Below are 18,687 nucleotides of genomic sequence, written 5' to 3' on the forward strand. Positions count from 1 at the left end.
AGTTGTTGTTGCAAAGGATTGTGGGTTGTGCGGTGGGGGTGTTATACAATGCAGTGAGCAGGTGGGTGTGGTGTGTGTATGTTTCTCAGATGTTGGGTATTCGTACTGTCCAATGTGGTGTTGTGTTTTGGCTGAGGTGGGTTTTTGTCCGTGGCAGTTCACACCACCAATGGTTTTACGCTATCCAGGTTTCTTGGGAAAAGATTGATATATAATGGCTTCTCGTTTGCTGTTCACAATGTTTCACAAAATGCTAACGGCTATAAGACATATCAAATGTTTCTCTAAACTGCAATGTTATGTTCCGTTTATGTGTCAAGCATAACCCACACACTACTTAGTGGTCTATAATGTATCCCTGTTTTTAATGCGTTGTACAGTTTTCATTCATTTACCTGCCTTAATCGGCCTAATTGTGGTCAAAATTTAAATTCCAACACGAAGTATTGCGCACTCTGTGAAGGTTGCAAAGTTTTGTAACTTCACAGTATCTCACTTGTGGTTGAAAATTCTTGTAAAAACCGTTTTTGTTTCAAAATGTTCCCATATATTTTTTGTGAAAGAATTATCCCACTAAAAGTGACTTTTTGCTGAGAATTTGTTACCGAAAAATGAGTTTTGCAAGATTTTTGTCTTGCAGTCCAACATTCGCAAGCCCGCAAAGCTTATAAATTGTGATAACACATCACATAGTTTATGTGGGAAAACGTTGCTGCTTGTCACAACCGTAATTATGCCTCGATATCCTTACCATTATCAAAGGTTTAAGCATGACTGCTGCTGGGTTTATATCCAACTTATCTGTTCTCCCAAAACTTTACCTTTCCACTATTTTCCGTGTGCAGTATCTGGGTGCAGTTACTGTGCATTATGGGCCATATTTATACTTTTTGACGCAAAACTGCGCTAACGCAGTTTTGCGCCAAAAAAATTAGCGCCGGCGAACGCCATTCTGAAGCGCCATGCGGGCGCCGTATTTATTCAATGACGTTAGCCGGCGTTAGCCGCCGGCGCTGTCTGGTGTGCGTTAAAAAAAACGACGTACACCAGGCAGCGCCGGCGTAGGGGGAAAATGGCGTATGGGTGTCCACAAATGGTGCAAGTCAGGCTGAGGCAAAAAAATCGCCACAACCCGATTTGCGCCATTTTTTTACGACGCCCATCCCCCATTGAAATGACTCCTGTCTTAGCAAAGACAGGAGTCATGCCCCCTTGCCCAATGGCCATGCCCAGGGGACTTCTGTCCCCTGGGCATGGTCATTGGGCATAGTGGCATGTAGGGGGGCACAAATCAGGCCCCCCTATGCCACAAAAAATAAATTAAAAAAAATACTTACCTGGACTTACCTTAATGTCCCTGGGGTGGGTCCCTCCATCCTTGGGTGTCTTCCTGGGGTGGGCAAGGGTGGCAGGGGGTGTCCCTGGGGGCAGGGGAGGGCACCTCTGGGCTCATTCTGAGCCCACAGGTCCCTTAACGCCTGCCCTGACCCAGGCGCTAAAATCCGGCGCTAATGCAGGTTTTTTAGACCCGCCCACTCCCGGGCGTCATTTTTGCCCGGGAGTATAAATACGACGCATATGCATCGGAGTCATTTTTTAAGACGGGAACGCCTACCTTGCATATCATTAACGCAAGGAAGGTGTTCACGCAAAAAAATGACGCTACCTCCATGAACTTTGGCGCTAGACGCGTCTAACGCCAAAGTATAAATATGGAGTTAGTTTTGCGTTGAATTTGCGTCGAAAAAAACGACGCACATTCGGCGCAAACGGAGTATAAATATGCCCCTCTGTGTTTCTAATATACGCTACACAATATAACATTGTTCTCCTTGCTTTGTAAATTCCACTTCTGATTTCCGTCCCTTTATGTAGCATTCATTCATAGGAAAACATAAAGTGCAATTGCAGTGCTTTCTTTGTGTATCGTTTCTTATTATTTTAGTCTAAAATGTCTTGTTATGTTTGAATTATTTTTCTTTTGTGTTTTCTTTGTTCACTTCTCTTTGGGCTGTGGTTTGCTCCTCATAAAATTGAAAAAACGCCCTGGAACCGTCAAAGGTTTCAATCTTAGCCTAATACATTACTTCTATTAAAAAGGAATTGGCTGTCCTCGTAGGTATCAGGGTGCATATGTTCACAACCCTATGTAAGAAGGCATCGGAACTATTCTCAAGGGTCCCATTCAGAAGGCTTTGGTCACAAAAGTAATTTTCTAGAGCTGAAATGTGTATCCTCATCCAAAATGTGATTCCTTCCAGATATTCTCGATGAAGAGTTTCTGGTTTGGTCCGGATTCACCACTGCTCTGCGACTGAACAGGAAAACTGTAGCTGATCATAATATTTTGCTTACTTTCTTTGGAAATCTATAGATGGTTGGTATACCCCCACATCTCCTTCCTACTTTACTAGTGAGAATGAAGGATGTGGATTCAGCCAGGATCAGCAGACTCCATATTGTCTCAGTCGAGTGAGACAAGCACAATTCAATATTTAGGTGCATCCTCGACACCTGATGTCACCCCAAGAGTCGACCTATTTACCACCAGACAGAGGGGGTTATTCTAACTTTGGAGGAGGTGTTAATCCGTCCCAAAAGTGACGGAAAAGTGACGGATTTACCACCAGCCGTATTACGAGTCCATTATATCCTATGGAACTCATAATACGGCTGGTGGTATATCCGTCACTTTACCGTCACTTTTGGGACGGATTAACACTCCTCCAAAGTTAGAATAACCCCCAGAATCTTAACTTCTGTACAAGTGGGTCATGGGTGACCTGTAATCATTGTCACTAGCTGGTCAGACAAATTTCTGTTTATTTTAAAATGTATTTTTATCTTTTCGTGTCATCACAGTATTTATGGAAAGAAGTGTACCTTCAGATGTTTAAACAAGCAAATGGAATTATGTTCATGTTAAAAGAGTACAAATGATGAAGTCCTCTTACGTGTCCAGTAGAAAGTTTATATCATGCAGTAGGGCATCAGGTATGATTGCTCATCAAGAGGTGCTGCAACAGATTTACGGGTTACCTTTGGTAACTTCTGTACAGTATTTTAATTATCAGCTTCAATGACAATTTGGGCTGATAATATTTACAATGACGTTCATGCCCATCAGGTGTTATTGAAAGAATTCTTTCAAGAAACTCTGTACCTCAATGTAAAGCTTACTCAGCTGCTCTTTTTTTTAAACTATACCAAGATCTAAAAATATTGCTACAACTACCTGAGAATGCCTATGAATTTATCAAAAAGCAAAGCATATATTTCAGTTCTTGGATCGTCATTTCTTGCCTGCTAGAAATATGCATTCTGGGCCTGGAGTTGCATCTTTATTGTGCCCATGTATTGAAGCAACACTTTGATAACGAACTCCAAAGGTGTAGTGGTTGCTGTTCAATCTCGATAGACCATGCTCTTCTATGTCTGGTTGGAATGCACTCTTAAGAGGGGGTTATAATAAAGTAACCAGTTGCCGCTCGCGTGACGCTGAAGGGGCTGGTGGCGCGCAGGGGGATTAACGGGGGTGATGGAGACGGGGGGTTTAAATTAAAAATAATTTTGAAAAAAACACATACCTGTGCCGCTGTCGCTGACTTCACAACTACGCCGCTCCTCACCTTTTCCGTCAGACTGCAGGCACAGCCTCCCAGCCTGCCCCCTCAAAGCAGCACCAGGATTGACTTGGAGCCTGTGCAGGCTCTCTCCAGCCCAGCAACTGTGCCTTTATGGAGGAGCCGCTCCTGAAAGTAACCAGAAGACTTCTTGCCATCCGGGACACCACACCCAGTTCAAATGTTTTCTTGTACAAACCGCTGTAATTTAGAATCTTATTCTGGTTCGTTTCATTGCAGTTTATGATGACTGCAACTCCCAAAATTTATTAGGTTATCTGAATATACAGAACTGGAGCAGAGTACCCTGTGGACGTTGAGGTATCTGGCAATTATAGGATGATATTGATTTACATGTGGTTTGTCAGGGAACAAAAGCTTACAGCAAAAATCAAATAGAACAGTGCGTAATGTGTATCATAATAGACTAGAAAACAAAGGTGCAATGAATTCAATAATTACTTATGGGTTTGAATTTCAATTTAACCATGCCATTTTATCAATGAAGGAGAATTAAAATTAAACAAATATGTATTCATCTGGCCCTGTGCAAATAAAATTATTGATGAAAACGTGTGCTATAGATCAAAGTCTCAGTGATACTGGCTCACCAACAGTGTTGCAGAACACTCCTTTCGGAAATACGTCTTAGGTCCGGAACAGTGTTTACACTAGTTTTGAGTTCATGTTAATACACAAATGTGCTGCTGAGTATGGAAGTGAAGGCATAGCAAAGGCTGAAAGTTCTAAGTGTCCTTCATAGTCATTGTTGGATGAAATTGGGTTATGATTGGGGAGGGCAGTGGTTTCCCAAATTAACCTGTGCTTACCCCTCTGGTAGCTTGGCACAAATCAGTCAGATTTAACTTAGAGGCAATGTGTAAAGTATTTATGCAGTACTTCAAACAGTAAAAAAGTGGAAACACAAGGAAAATTCCACACCAATTTAGGAACATAGAGTAAAATGTTGTAACTTATTTGAGACTAAAGCAACAAAACTCTAATCAGTAGTACTGGATATATGCAGTTTCAAAGTTTTAAGTAAAAATTGTGCCTTAAAGCCCAAAGTGCCAACTGTGGTTATCTGGTTACACCTGACCGGGACATTGTCAGAAGTTCAGAATGACTGCAATGAAGCACAGCCTGGCTAAAGGGACCAAGTTAGGATCACTGAAAAAAGTACCTGAAATCCTGGTTTGTCAAGCGTTGCGAGATCCTGTGTTGAGGATGCTTCGCACAGTGATGGTTCCGAAGAGCTGCTGTGCTACGATGTAAAATCCTGTGTCATTTTTAAAGATGTTGACAAGGAGCTTGTGATATGAAGACTTGTTTTGAGAATGCATCTTGCAGTGATGGTTCCCAGGAGACTGCAGACTGTGATGCGAGGTTCAGCATCAGGGATGAGTAGTTCTGGAGCAGTTCTGATAAAGCTGCAAAGAGATGTGCTGTGCTACGTCAGTTGTATTTTATAGGACCACAGCTGGACTGGCAGAGCACCTTCTGGCCCACTTCCAAGGGTCCAGAACTGGGGTGTCACACTTGAGGGGATAGGTCTCACAGCAGACTGAGTCCAGGTGCTAGCTTGGACGTGGTTGGAGCCTTTTCTGTCCCTGCAACTCTGATCAGGAGCCAGTTGCCTAACCCTTAGAGTCACTCTGGGGGTCCTGTGTTCAAGATGGCAGCAGGACAACTAAATAGCAATCCTTCTTGCAGAGAAGCACAGCAATCCTTCTGAGTCTCCCAAAGTCCAGAGTTGTACTGAAGAGTTGGGTCTGAGTGAGGTTTGAATATTTATGCCTCATGCCCACTTTGAAGTAGGAGAAGGTTCGGGAGGTTTCCACCTCCAGAGGTGTCTGGAATTTCTTGCCTCCCTGCCTTGAGCCAAGTTTGTCTGGGGTCACAAAAGACTAGTGTCAAACCTTTTGCGAGTGTGCTCAGGCAGAGCCATTGTGATGTGCAAGTGTGATGGGTGATAGCTCCTCCTCCTAATCAAGTCAGAGATGGCCCATCTTGCCAACACATATTTGTCCTTAGTCTCACTTTCTGGGTCTAATAAACAAAGACCAACTAACTGCCAGCTACACCTGATCATGTGACCTAAGATACAAACTGCAGGCACTAAATGGTTAGGACACGAAAAGGCCAACCTTCTAAAAGTGGCATTTTCAGAATTGTGACTTAAAATCAGACTTTACCTTTAAAGTGGGTTTTAAATGACAATTCTTTAGCTACCAAAGTCAACCTTTCTAACTGCTCCTAATTGAAAGTTATCAATTATTAAATGTAATAAGTGAACCCAATGTTATCCTATGGGAGAGGTAGGCCTCACAGGAGGTAAAGAAAAATTTAGGTGTTTTTCACTACCGGGACATGTAAAACGTAAAAGTACATGTCCATCTTTTTTTTTTGTAAAAAAAAATTTATTGATATTTTGATACAATAAAGTATGCAAGCCAATTTACATAGGACGTCAGGCCTCTCACCTCATGCTGCGCTTTCTCCCCATCCCTCCCCGCCCATGTCAAAGCGTAACCAATAGGAGAGAAATACCCATCTCATTACACCCAGCGCCTCCAGCAGTTGGTGAAGTAAGCCACTAACGTCATAAAACATTAAAGAAATAATGAACAAAACATTACAACACAACAAGTGTTCTATCCCTTTCTGCACAACTGACGCGGATTGAAAGGCCATCGGTTCATGAGTCCCCTCCCTGACCCGGGAATGGCACCTCTAGTCGCACTCCCCTTCCAATAGGCCTCCACATGTGGAAAAGATGGAGAGCCCGAAGACGTGGGCTACAGGCTGCGAGAGGCAAGCCTTGCAAGAGGAACCTAACCAAGGGGTCCCACATATAGTCAAAACCTCTATGAGAGTCATACATTTTATCTGCTAAACGCTCCATGGCGAGGCCACGCCATAGCCTCGTGAACCACAGAGCTAATGGAGGTGGGTCCACTTTTTTTCCAAAAAGACGCTAGAGCTGTCTTTGCCGCCCCCTCAACGCCTACCACATAATGGAGTGATCTCCCTGCCTTTGATGCCTCAGCTCTGTGGAGCAAAGGCCCAGCAAGATGTGCTCCGGAGATGTCGGTATAGGGTAGCCCAACATCTCTTTTAAGTGGGAGAGGTTTTGTTCCAGTAAGGGCGGATGGCAGGGCAGTCCCACCATATATATCTGTAAACCCGCTAACATTCCGCAACCTTGCCAACACCGGTCTGATGACTGAGGGTATATTTTCTTAAGCTTCTCAGGGTAGAGGTACCAATTGTAAAGTAGTTTATAGTGTGCTTCCCAGGCGCCCATCGAGCAGTTGTACTTGGTTACATCTTGAAATAGGTGTTGCCAGCGGTCCTCCCCCACGGAGACGCCCAGCACCCGTTCCCAGAAGGGGATGTGTTGAGGGGTAGGCGCGCGTTGCGCTGAGGCCAATACTTTATACAGTGTGGATGTATTACCCCTCGCTACTCCTCCCTGCTTCACAAATCTCTCAATAGGGAGAAGCTCTCTGGTGGCCGCCTTTCGCATGTGAGGCTGTGTAACCCAATGCACTAATTGAGTGTAGTGGAAGTGTTCGGATGGGGGCAGTTGAAAATCCCTGCAACAATTATCAAACTTATGTAGCTGATCCCCATGATACATGTCTGAGATCTGCAGGCACCCTCCTTCCCTCCATCTATCGAAGGGCCCCGGTGATTCCCCCGGGGGAAAGGCCGTATTGAAATGGATGGGGGTGTGCGGTGAGGGAAAGGATGTCATCTCGTAAGCTCTTGTCACCATGTCCTACAACTTAAGGGTGGTGGAGGTACTAAGGTATGTATTCTTTGGTCGTGCCCCTTTGTGTTTCTAAAGGACATCCCATAATGTCCGTCTCGTCACTGCCCTGTCCATATGAAGCCACAACTTGTCCGACTCTCGGAGGGACCACTCACCTATGACACGATGTTGTGCCGCTCTATAATACTTGAGGAGGTCTGGAAGTGCCAATCTGCCCTCCTCCCTAGGGCACATAAGCACCTTATGTGACAGTCTGGCTCTTGACCCTTGCCAAATGAATCTCGTAAACAGCGTACGTGTCTCCACGAAAAAGTCTGTAGGAATATCAATGGGGAGGCTCTGGATCAAATATAGGAGGCATGGGAGCACTGTTATCTTGATGCTATTGATACGCCCCAGCCAAGTGAGCCAGAGCGAGGACCATATTTTAAAGTCTTCTCGAAATGAACTAAGTAGGGGTGGGTAGTTGGCTCTAAACAAATCGGCAACCTTAGGAACAAGCTTAATACCCAGGTATGTAATTTATTTTTTAGCCCATATAAATGGAGACGTGGAAACTATCTGTCCCATTTCAGCGGTGGGTATAGTCAAATTTAGGATATATGATTTCCCTGCATTTACTTTAAAGCCTGCCACTTGCTCGAAGAGAGCCAGCTCCCCCTGGACTTTCGAAAGGGATGTGCAGTGTTCAGTAATGAACAGCAGAATTTAGTCGGCAAACAGGGACATTTTATGGTGGTCGGGGCAGAACTTAATGCCCTGATAACCCAGACAGGCCCTAAACCGTGCCGCCAGAGGTTCAACACTTAGCGCAAAAAGTAAAGGGGAAGGAGGGCACCCCTGCTTTGTTCCCCGCGACAAATCAAAGAAATCGGAGGTCACCCCGTTTACCAGTATGCAGGACCTGGGACATGAGTAATTGCTCATCACCATTGTTATAAATGGTTCCCCGAACCCAAAATGCTGCAGTGTCGCCACCAAGAAGGACCACTCTACCCTTTTGACTGCTATTTCAGCATTGAGCTCTAGCAATAGAGCGGGAACCTGCTTCTTAGTTACTTTTTCCATCAGGTGGATGACTCGTCTCAAGTTGTCATGCGTTTGTCTGCCCTTGATATAGCCTGATTGATCAGGATGTATCAACTCCAGCAGCACCTCCTCCAGTCTCCTCACCAGAATTTTAGAGTATAATTTTGCATTGAGGTTAAGTAGGGCAATAGGCCTATAAGAGGCACATAGTTGAGAATCCTTCCCCACATTGGGAATATGTGTGATCAGGGCCTCTCCTATAGTGGGGGACAATGCTCCCTCCGCTCTTACATAATTAAACAGTTCAGTGAGATGCTCTGTCAGTTCCGCACTGAAGAATTTATTGAAATGGGCAGTAAACCCATCCAGACCGGGTGCTTTATGGAGCGGGAGGGAGTCGATAGCCATCTAGACTTCGTCTATGGTGAACGGGCAGGCAGCACTTCGTTCACCTCCCTGGAGACCTGCGGAAGTTGGATGTTTTGCAAGTAGCTCTCTTGCACATGGGCATTCGGTTGACCCGATTGATAAAGACGGGCATAAGACCCCCTGAAAGCTTGTGCCTTCTCATCTTTGGTATAACGTTCCCGTGTCTCATCAATTACTTGCCCTATATAGTCCTTGGCTTGTTTGGCGCGTAGTTGTCTCGCCAGTGATGTGCCTATCTTATTACCCTTTTAGTAGTGTGTTTTCTGAAGTCTGAACAGTGCTATTTCAGCCCTATTCTTGTATATGGATTGCAGTTTACCTTCAATGGCTGTTACCTTCCTCTGGGCCTGCCAGGTCGGGGAGAGCTTATGGGCCTGCTCGGCTTCTTTTAGTTCATTTCCAAAGAGCTGTCGGTCCTCAAATTTTAACTGATTTAGTGTGGACGCTAAGGAAATGCACGTGCCTCTGATGACCACCTTGAATGCGTCCCAGAGAATGGGGGGGCAGTGTCTCCCACTCTATTATGTTGAAAGTATTCTCTGATAGCTCTCCGCAAGTCATTGCGGGTTACTGAGTCACGGATTAAGACATTAAGGAAGTACCATCGCCTAGTGTTTGAGCGTGCGTGGAACCAATCCAGGCAAATCTCCACTGGAGCATGGTCAGATATAATAATCGGATGAATGGCTACTGACCAAAGAATCTGACGCAGAGGTCGACTTAGAAATATATAATCTATCCTTGAATAGGATCTGTGAGAAAAAGGTATAGTCCCTCTCCGTGGGTTTAAGGGTATGCCGAGAGTCAAAGAGCCCTAATCGGCAGAAGGCCGACTTCACTGATCTGGCAAAAGCAGTTGCCTGTGTTCTCTGGGGGTGTGTTGTGCCCTAGGCAGGGTCCCAGATCAGATTAAAGTCACCCAATAGCATTATCTCCCCCTCCGCAAAACCATCCAGCCCTTCCAGGAAGCTCAAGAGAAATTGTGTTTGTCCACTGTTGGACGTGTAAAGAGTGGCTATCGTACAGTTTCTCCCCCCCAGGCTGCCCTTGACCATTAGATATCTACACTCCTTGTCCTGTTTGGACCCCGTACTCTGGAAATGAATAGACCTGTGGAATAGTAGTGCATCAGCAATTGCCGGCCCTGGTCCTCTGGGCATGGCAGATCTCCCTGGGCTCGGGCGTCATCCAAGACGTGGTCGCGCCGCGCCTCTACTGCGTGGACTCCCGTCTTCTCCAGGAAGTCCGCCAGCTCATCCCGACTGCCAGAGAGGGCCTTCACTTCTCCTTCTCCAGTTGCAGCGTGCGGCCCCCAGTCCGTCATAGGATCGCGGCCCACAGGATCATCCGGGCCGTGCTCTCGCCTGTCGTCGGACCTGTGTCACGGGGCAGCCCACCCATCCCCGGGGCTCTGCCTCAGCACTGCTCTCGCCCGCGGGGCTCTGACACGGCGTCCTCTCCCCCCCACAATCTCATATCTTCACAGGATCATCTATGGCCTGGCACTCCCCCATGACACTCCTCTAGACGTGGTCGTGGGGAGTTTTGACAGAGCCTCCGGAGCTCATGTCCGGTCGGCCATGTTGGCTGGCCCTGCCTCCCCTTGTCCATCTTTTTAACTACATTGTGCCCTGCCCTCTGAGCTGTTCAGGGCCTAGCCTAGGTGTTACTTATATGTAGTAAAAGGGAGGTCTTGGACTCAAAAGGTTTACTTTGTCAAGTCGAAATGGCAGTTTAAACAGAAACTGCACACAAAGGCTGCAATGGCAGACCTGGGGCATGTGTAAAAGGCTTTCAAAGTGGGTGGCACAATGACTGCTGGAGGGTCACTAGTAGATGTAATTTACCGACCCTTGGTACATGTAGTACCATTTTACTAGGGGCTTACAAGTAAGTTACATGTTCCAATTGAGTGTAAGCCAATTCTACAATATTTAAAGGAGAGAGCACAAGCACTTTTGCACTGGTTAGCAGTGGTAAAGTACATATAGTCCTATAAAGCCAACAAAAACAGGTTCAGAAAACAGGTGGATGAAGGCAAACGGCTTGGGTACGACCCTGCAGAGAGGGTCAAGTCCAACAATCATAATATTAGACATGGGACGTCAAGCTGAGTTCAGGATGACCATGAGATTGATGGTGTGGCTGAAAGAGTTGAATGGTGATTGGAAGTTGAACGTTTGGTGTTAAAGTAGAATTTACCAAACAAGCATCAGCTGCCTGCAGCTTTAGAGAACGATAATGCATGTGACATATGTTTTGAGTGGCAGGTTTTTAAAAAAGGGATTTAGCTTGGAGCATTGTGTGTATAAACAGAAAAACATAAATTAGAAAACGTCAGGCAGATTACAAAAAATAGACATTGGAATACCCAGAAATTTGGTAAATTGAATTTACCCTATGTAGTTTGTGTAAATTAAACATGGCTAAGTAGGAAATAAGGTTACCAAGCACATAATGACATATGACTGCTTTTGGCAACAGAGCTTAGTGAAGTCAAAATGGTTTCCACCAAAGGACTCAGGTGATTCTTAGCATAGGTGTAATGGTCATTGATGCTGCGTACACATAGCACTTGAAAGATTTAAAGGAAGATGGTCTTGAAATGGTTGGTGTATATTCATATCTGTGTTTGGGAGATGTAGATGTTTGTGCATGTGTGAAAGGATACTTGATTGTTAATGGGTATGGGGTAAATTTTTGGGTTTGTCTAGTCATTCTGTAACTACAAGAAAAAGCCTACACTGTTCAGTTGAAGACATTGCTTTATTTTGAGTTCTTCCAGGTGGCTGCTTATCCTCAAGTCCAGGGCTTTCACAACTGCATATCCAGGCATCGGAGTTGCTGCAGGAATGCTTCATTGGGATAGATAAACCTCCTGGCACTCACAGTACGTATAGCATCAACAAGGCACATGTTTCGATAGATCATCAAGTAAGCGAGAACCAGTGTGGCTGCACGGCTTTCTCCCTTAACACTGTACACAAGCACTTTACCTGAAAGAGATTCCAGAGAAAAGATTTAGTGTAGATGTCCTGGGAGAGACAGATATGTACAAACACTCAGCAAGGAGGCAAGGTGTTGGAATCAAGATAGGAATGGACAATGATAACAGAAGAAGGTAGAAAAACAAGTTGTGAATGGTGATAAAAATGGGAACAGAAGAGAGTCAAAGGAAATGAGCAACTAGTAAAGGGATAAAGAGAATGCGAGCAAGTATGAAAGTGGGAAGGAAGAAAAACATTCAGTGAAGACACTCGCTTTGGAGGAGCTGCGGGGAGGAAGAAATGAAAAATGTGTAAAAAGATACTGGGGTGCCAAAAGAGAAAAGGAGTATGACAATGAGCACTGGGGTAAGAAGAAAAGAGGAAGAGTATTGTAATTACAAAGAAAAATATTAGAATGAATATATATAGGGTCTAAGATGACAAGCAGAAGAGAGAAGGACAGAAATTAGCTAAGGGAATTTTTGCAGGAGTTTCTGTATAAACATTGCCCCAAATGCTGGAGAATTTCCCTTTTTTCCCTAGTAAATACCTCACTTTTGTAGTGTATATTAACTCTAGATGTTGGTGATATTCCTTCTAAATGTTCTTTATTGAAGTTTTAGAACATGTGAGTGCTACTATAAAGAAAAAGTGGTTGCAAGAGAACATATTTTTAGAGGAAAACAGGAAGACAATATTTGGAAGGAAAGAATGGAGAACTCTGTGGAAGGAAGAAAAGAGACAAAGGATCTAGAAGAAACCCGGAAGAAACTGTGGACCTCCCCAGAAGAGAGAATTGTTAGAAAGGACACTTGAGGACGTTTATTTCTGAGACTAGGAGTTAAGTTCAGACTGGCCTCACCCTCTGTGTGTCACAATTTCTCCCATTATGCACACTCACTTTAGTACATTCAATATTTCAGTCCACTTTTATGCTGATTATGTGCAACTCTACATGACTGTCTCTACCTCACCCACCAAAATAGTGTCACTGGAAAGAATGATGAAGGAATCATATGTGCCCAATAACATTCTAAACTGAACGCACACAGGAGGCAATTCCTTCTGATCTCACCTAGAAATAGTCTCCTATTTAAACTTGGTTATATGCATCAAACATACTCAACAGGGAACCTACCATTGTTAAGACAGATCTTGAGAACTTCAAAGTTCAGACTCCCTCTTCCTCTGAACCCCACTCTTCACAGGATCCCATGCACCAAATCACTCTTTCTCAGATAATGAAAATCTGAAACCCTGTCCACCAACTGTAAGAACGAACCGCTCCCAAACCTTCTTCAGGAAATAATTGAGGGCAAGATGTCCTTTTCCATTTCATGGTTGCCAACATTGCAGTACGTACAATCATTGAGTTTGCAACTGCAAAATGGCTTTTTGTTATGTACTAAATCCATTTCTGATTCTATTAAGGTTTACTAAATTGTGAAATGGGTTTAGAAATGGATACATAATTGTAATTTAGTGGGGCATGTTTAGGGTGTCCCTTCCAAATTGTGATTCAGTGGACAGTGTATCAGTTGTATGCAACCGCAAGTCAGGTCACAAACTATTGAAAGCAGGACATTTTAACTCATTGTTATTCCCTTGGGTCCCCTTACCCTTTGTCAGTGTTGGAAATGTTTGTTTAGGAATAGGCAGTTGTTGACGGGACCAATGCCATCTCTTATACAAACTGTTAAAATTGCAGGTTGCAGGCTATATTTTAAAAAAAGTTTAATTTATTTAAAAGCAATCACTGTCTTGGAGGTCTATTGACCCAAGTAGGCCACCTTCTCTGTTATGGCCTATAATTGGTGTGAGTTGCAATTTGCAACTTACTTCATGAATATTAATGACAAAGGTCGAAATGTATCCTCCTGGAAATGGCCAGATTCGCACAATTGGGCTGTTCCTACTGTAAAAATAATTGTTCATTTGTACAAATCATAACATGCGATTGAGTGACAGGTTACCCCGACCGTAAAAAAAATGTTTTACATGTACAAAGCGCAAATTTTGATTCGATATTAGGTTACCGAATAGCAATTTGTGTTTGTGATTCAGTATTTGGAAGCTGTGTGTTTAAGGTTTTGTTCCCAAATGTAAAATTGCAGTGACATGATCCAATTACAGTCGCAAAACATTAATAATTTCCCAACACCTCAAAGGAGGTGGTAACAATTCTCAAATAGGAAGGGGTCACCAAGTGACCTCTTCCTCTTTGTGAATGTTAAAACAAATCTTTTTTAAGAGCAAGCAGTGATCCCACAGACCACCGCCTACTCTTGAAAAATGAAAGTTAAAGATTTCATTTTTTAAAAACATATAGGGCCATATTTATACTTTTTGACGCAAAACTGCTCTAACGCAGTTTTGCGTCAAAAAAATTAGCGCCGGCTAACCCCATTCTGAAGCGTCATGCGGGCGCCGTATTTATTCAATGACGTTAGCCGGTGTTAGCCGCCGGCGCTGCCAGGTGTGCGTGAAAAAAAACGACGTACACCAGGCAGCACCGGCGTAGGGGGATATGGAGCTTGGGTGCCAAAAAATGGGGCAAGTCAGGCTGAGGCAAATTTTTCGCCTCAACCCGATTTGCGCCATTTTTTCCGACTCCCAACCCCCATAGAAATGACTCCTGTCTTAGCAAAGACAGGAGTCATGCCCCCTTGCCCAATGGCCATGCCCAGGGGACTTCTGTCCCCTGGGCATGGTCATTGGGCATAGTGGCATGTAGGGGGGCACAAATCAGGCCCCCCTATGCCACAAAGAAAAGAAGAAAAAAAACACTTACCTGAACTTACGTTAATGTCCCTGGGATGGGTCCCTCCATCCTTAGGCGTCCTCCTGGGGTGGGCAAGGGTGACAGGGGGGGTCCCTGGGGGCATGGGAGGGCACCTCTGGGCTCCTTCCGAGCCCACAGGTCCCTTAACGCCTGCCCTGACCAGGCGCTAAAAAACGGCGCAAAAGCGGCCGTACGTAATTTTTTTTGACCTGCCCACTCCCGGGCGTGAATTTTGCCCGGGAGTGTAAATACGGCGCACATGCCTCGGAGTAAATATTTTAGACGGGAACGCCTACCTTGCATATCATTAACGCAAAGTAGGTGTCCACGCAAAAAAATTACGCAAACTCCATGGACTTTGGCGCTAGACGCGTCTAACGCCAAAGTATAAATATGGAGTTAGTTTTGCGTCGGAATTGCGTAAAAAAAACGACGCAATTCCGGCGCAAACAGAGTATAAATATGCCCCCCACTGTTTTCTTTTTAAGGAAAAATTTCCTGTATTAAAAATAGCTTTCGTTCTTAAAAAATCACTCACAGACATGGTCGTCTGCTGAATATGCTTGTAATACAATGCAATGCCTGTAATGACCGCGATTCCTAATGCATCGCAAATTTGCAACCTACCTCAGTGATATTCATGTTGTAGGTCGGTTTGCAACCCATTAGGAATCACTATCTGAAATTTGTAAGTTTTTGTAGATTAGGAATTGCAATTTCCTAAGTGTGATTGAGTAAGTATTGTAATTAAGAAAAGGAGACATCGCAATTCCTGTTCTTTGTACATATGTCCTCTAATCATCATTTTGTGAACTGACCAAGTTACAAATTGGTTGACTCACAAAATGTTATTTCATTTGCAAAATAGGTGCACTGTTTGGACCGCTTATTGCAGATAAAATTCGTACATGTGGCCCTTAAAACTCTTCACTTCTTGCAGTCGTGAATAACTTTCTTTCTGATAACCCCTACTGGCCACCCGCCAAAACCTTAGAAGCACGGGCGGATTCTTTGAAGATGTAATAAATAACTGTAACTAGGCACCAGACTGTTTGATTCCTATTTGTCCCAACGGAATATGATTCTGTAACCTTTGTTTCTCCTGTCCCACTTTCAGATTCTATCATGGATATCATTGCTAGTTGACACCCTTTGACTCTCCCTCTACTAAAGACATTCTAATGCTTATACTGCTGCTTATACCATACTTATGTGAAATATGTAATGCACTATGATACCCAAGTTGATCTGGTTTGAACTATACTAAATCTGCAGTAAATAAATAAATCCCGGACCGTTTCATTCTGCCTCATTTACTAAGTCATCTGGCCAAGTTGTAGATCATGAGTTCTTATAACCTTTGTCTTTATATAATCTTGCAAGGTGACTATGTGAATCCATGGGTCTCTGCCCTTTGAATCTCCCAGTTGCTGGATCTCCATATAATGCAGTGGGTCACTGGCCTCTTTATATATGTCTATAGAGTTGTTTATTGAGTTGTGGTTCTCACTGATATTAGGCTTCCCTTTTAATCTGTTATGCATGGATCCCATTCATATCTCACCAGCTCTTCACATTACACTAGAAGTTCCTTTCGTTTTAGTCTTTGTCATTTGATCTCATTGTCATATGGACTTGTGTTTCCTTGCATTCTGGTGACCTGCTCCTCCTAACTTTCAAGAAATCAGACATTTTCCCTCTTTTTGTCTATGGGTCCTTTGCCGTGCACTTGATGCTGGCTGACTTCTATTGGTACTAACAGCCCACCTTATTTCTTTGCTTTCTCACCTCCTGGAGTCCTCATTGCCTGATCTATGAAGCAGGTGGCGTCAGAGAAAAAGCAGCTCATGTCAAAGGTTCGTTCATTGTAAGCCTGCACCCCGAAATAGGTAATGGGCAAACATTTGTAGTATATAGCTTCGGTGCTAACTTCCTGGGTATCGTGTGCTGCATTCAGGATGTGTGTGATGCCTAGGCACTGCAGTTTATCGGTGTCCATTGCAGAATATCTGTTGAAAAAGAGTATCAAATCAGTGATGTGGAATTCTGATGTTGTCTTTCTACTGTATCAGTCAAAGAAATTAAAAATGCATTGTTGGATTTTGACCATTCTCAGAGGAATACACAAATGAAATGGTAGACTGCCCAACACACTAAGGCCCTCATTATGATATTGGTGGTAAAAACTGCCTACAGCTACGGCAACGGCTGCCAAAAGACCGACACCGCGGCTACCAGCCATCAGACGGATTATGACCACAGCTGGATTTGTGCCAGAAGGATGGCAGAAATCCAGCTGTGGCCATGCCGGTGGTAAGGTGGAGCTGCTGGCAGCAGCAGCGCCAAGCCATTAGACTGCCACAGACCATATCATGACCCATGATACGGCCTGGCGGTGTTCTGCTGGTGGACACTGCTGCTGGCAGCATCGCCCGTCCCGTTCCCTGCCGGAGGACCCCATGACATCAGGTAAGTTGGGTGCTCCGACAGGGGAGGGGGGTGTTGTGTGTGTGTGTGGGTGTGTGTGTGTATTTCTGTGCGTGCGTGAATGCGGGTGTGTGATGCATGTTGTATGTGCGTGCATGTATGGATGTGTGAGTGCATGTATGTTGTGTTGTGTAAATGTGTGTGTGCTTGTATGTATGTCAGTGTGTGTGAATGGATGTGTGCATGCATGGATGAATGTGGGTATGAGTGTGTATATGCGTGTGTTCGTGTGTGCATGAAGGTGTGTGTATGTAGTGGATGGTCTGGGTAGGAAGGTGTGGGGGAAAACCAGGGGAGGGGGTGGAAGATGGGGAAGACCGCTGTCAGTGACAGGGGAGGGATTCCCTGTCACTGACAGTGCCTACCGCCATGGTTTTCGTAGCGGTTAGGTTGCCACGAAAACCATGGCGGTAGGCGGGGTCATAATCCCACAGACGGGCAAGTCGGGTGTCGTTACCACCGTGCGGTCGGTGTTGTACATTGGCGGTGTGGCTTTAGCCAAACCGCCAATATCTTAATATGGAGAAAAGTACCATAAGCCTGTTGGCAGTACTGTCTGCGATATTAACACCATTGGCTGGGGTCATAATGACCCCCTAAATGCTCTTTAAGACTGGTAAGACTAATGATGGAGCAGTGTTAGTCAGAAGTGTGACCTATTGTTGAGCTTGCCCTAGCTATCCGGGCTAACCTTTGAAAGGCTCCAAAATAAAATGTACAGGTTTCAAATAGATCGCTCTACGTCTGAGGACACCTTTTAAATGGATCAGGGCCATTAGTGGAAGCAGTATGCATGACCATTATATAGGCTGGAAACAGAAGTTGGGTACTCACTTCTTAAATTGCCCAGTATCTAATGGAATGGATGTAGATCCCCGGGGTGCCATGCAGCAAGCACATGCAATCACTTTCCTATTCTCTGGGCACCAAGCTTATTGTGCGGTTCACTATGTCACCTCATCTCTCTCCATTTCGTTTTAATTTTGTCATATTACTGATTGCTCATGTCAGCATAGCTGTCTCCCTTGCTGCAAAGACCCAGCACCTTTCATCAACATCTGGTGAACTATCATCTCTTAGCATCTGCCCACAAACTGACCACAGTTTAAAAGTAATCAGGAAGTCAATAAAGCGGAAGACAGTTGACATGGTTATCATGGATACAACAAAATCTGTTAATGACCTTGAGACTTCGCTAGCGATAACCACTGAAGTTGCTCTGTAAACCCCCCAGGAACCCTGGACATACGTAATACCTATGCATGGCTGTGTAATTAATTTAAAACCAATGACAGCAAATATGGATGAGGTGGGTTTTTAATCGTTACTTGGCATGTAGGATTGTGGGTTCTCTTCTTCAGTTTGGTGGAATGGAGCTCCCTGCATCGGTGAAGGAATGCCTCAATTGGTTGAGAGGTATTGAATTTAGATATTTTCAGCAATATTGTGTTTTTACTTTTGAATCCTCTTGACAAGCCTAAGTTGTTCCTCAGGACGGAACAAGAAGGTCTGCTAAAATTGATGGCTTTATTTTATAAATTGTGCAGCAGATCTTGAATTTGATTCTTGCTT

At 44.3% G+C, this 18,687-nt stretch overlaps 1 protein-coding gene across 1 annotated transcript; it reads right to left on the reverse strand.

The window, feature by feature from the left end:
* Positions 1–11,673: 11,673 nt before the first annotated feature.
* On the reverse strand, positions 11,674–18,264 carry LOC138301773 (dual specificity phosphatase 29-like). The gene is made up of 3 exons (XM_069242279.1): positions 18,161–18,264; positions 16,417–16,637; positions 11,674–11,855 (listed from the first exon to the last, which is right to left on the reverse strand). The coding sequence occupies exons 1-3, from the start codon at positions 18,262–18,264 to the stop codon at positions 11,674–11,676; spliced, it is 507 nt and encodes a 168-aa protein (XP_069098380.1).
* Positions 18,265–18,687: the final 423 nt, after the last annotated feature.

The sequence above is a fragment of the Pleurodeles waltl genome, chromosome 6 (genome assembly GCF_031143425.1).
Source record: "Pleurodeles waltl isolate 20211129_DDA chromosome 6, aPleWal1.hap1.20221129, whole genome shotgun sequence".
Lineage (NCBI taxonomy): Eukaryota > Metazoa > Chordata > Amphibia > Caudata > Salamandridae > Pleurodeles > Pleurodeles waltl.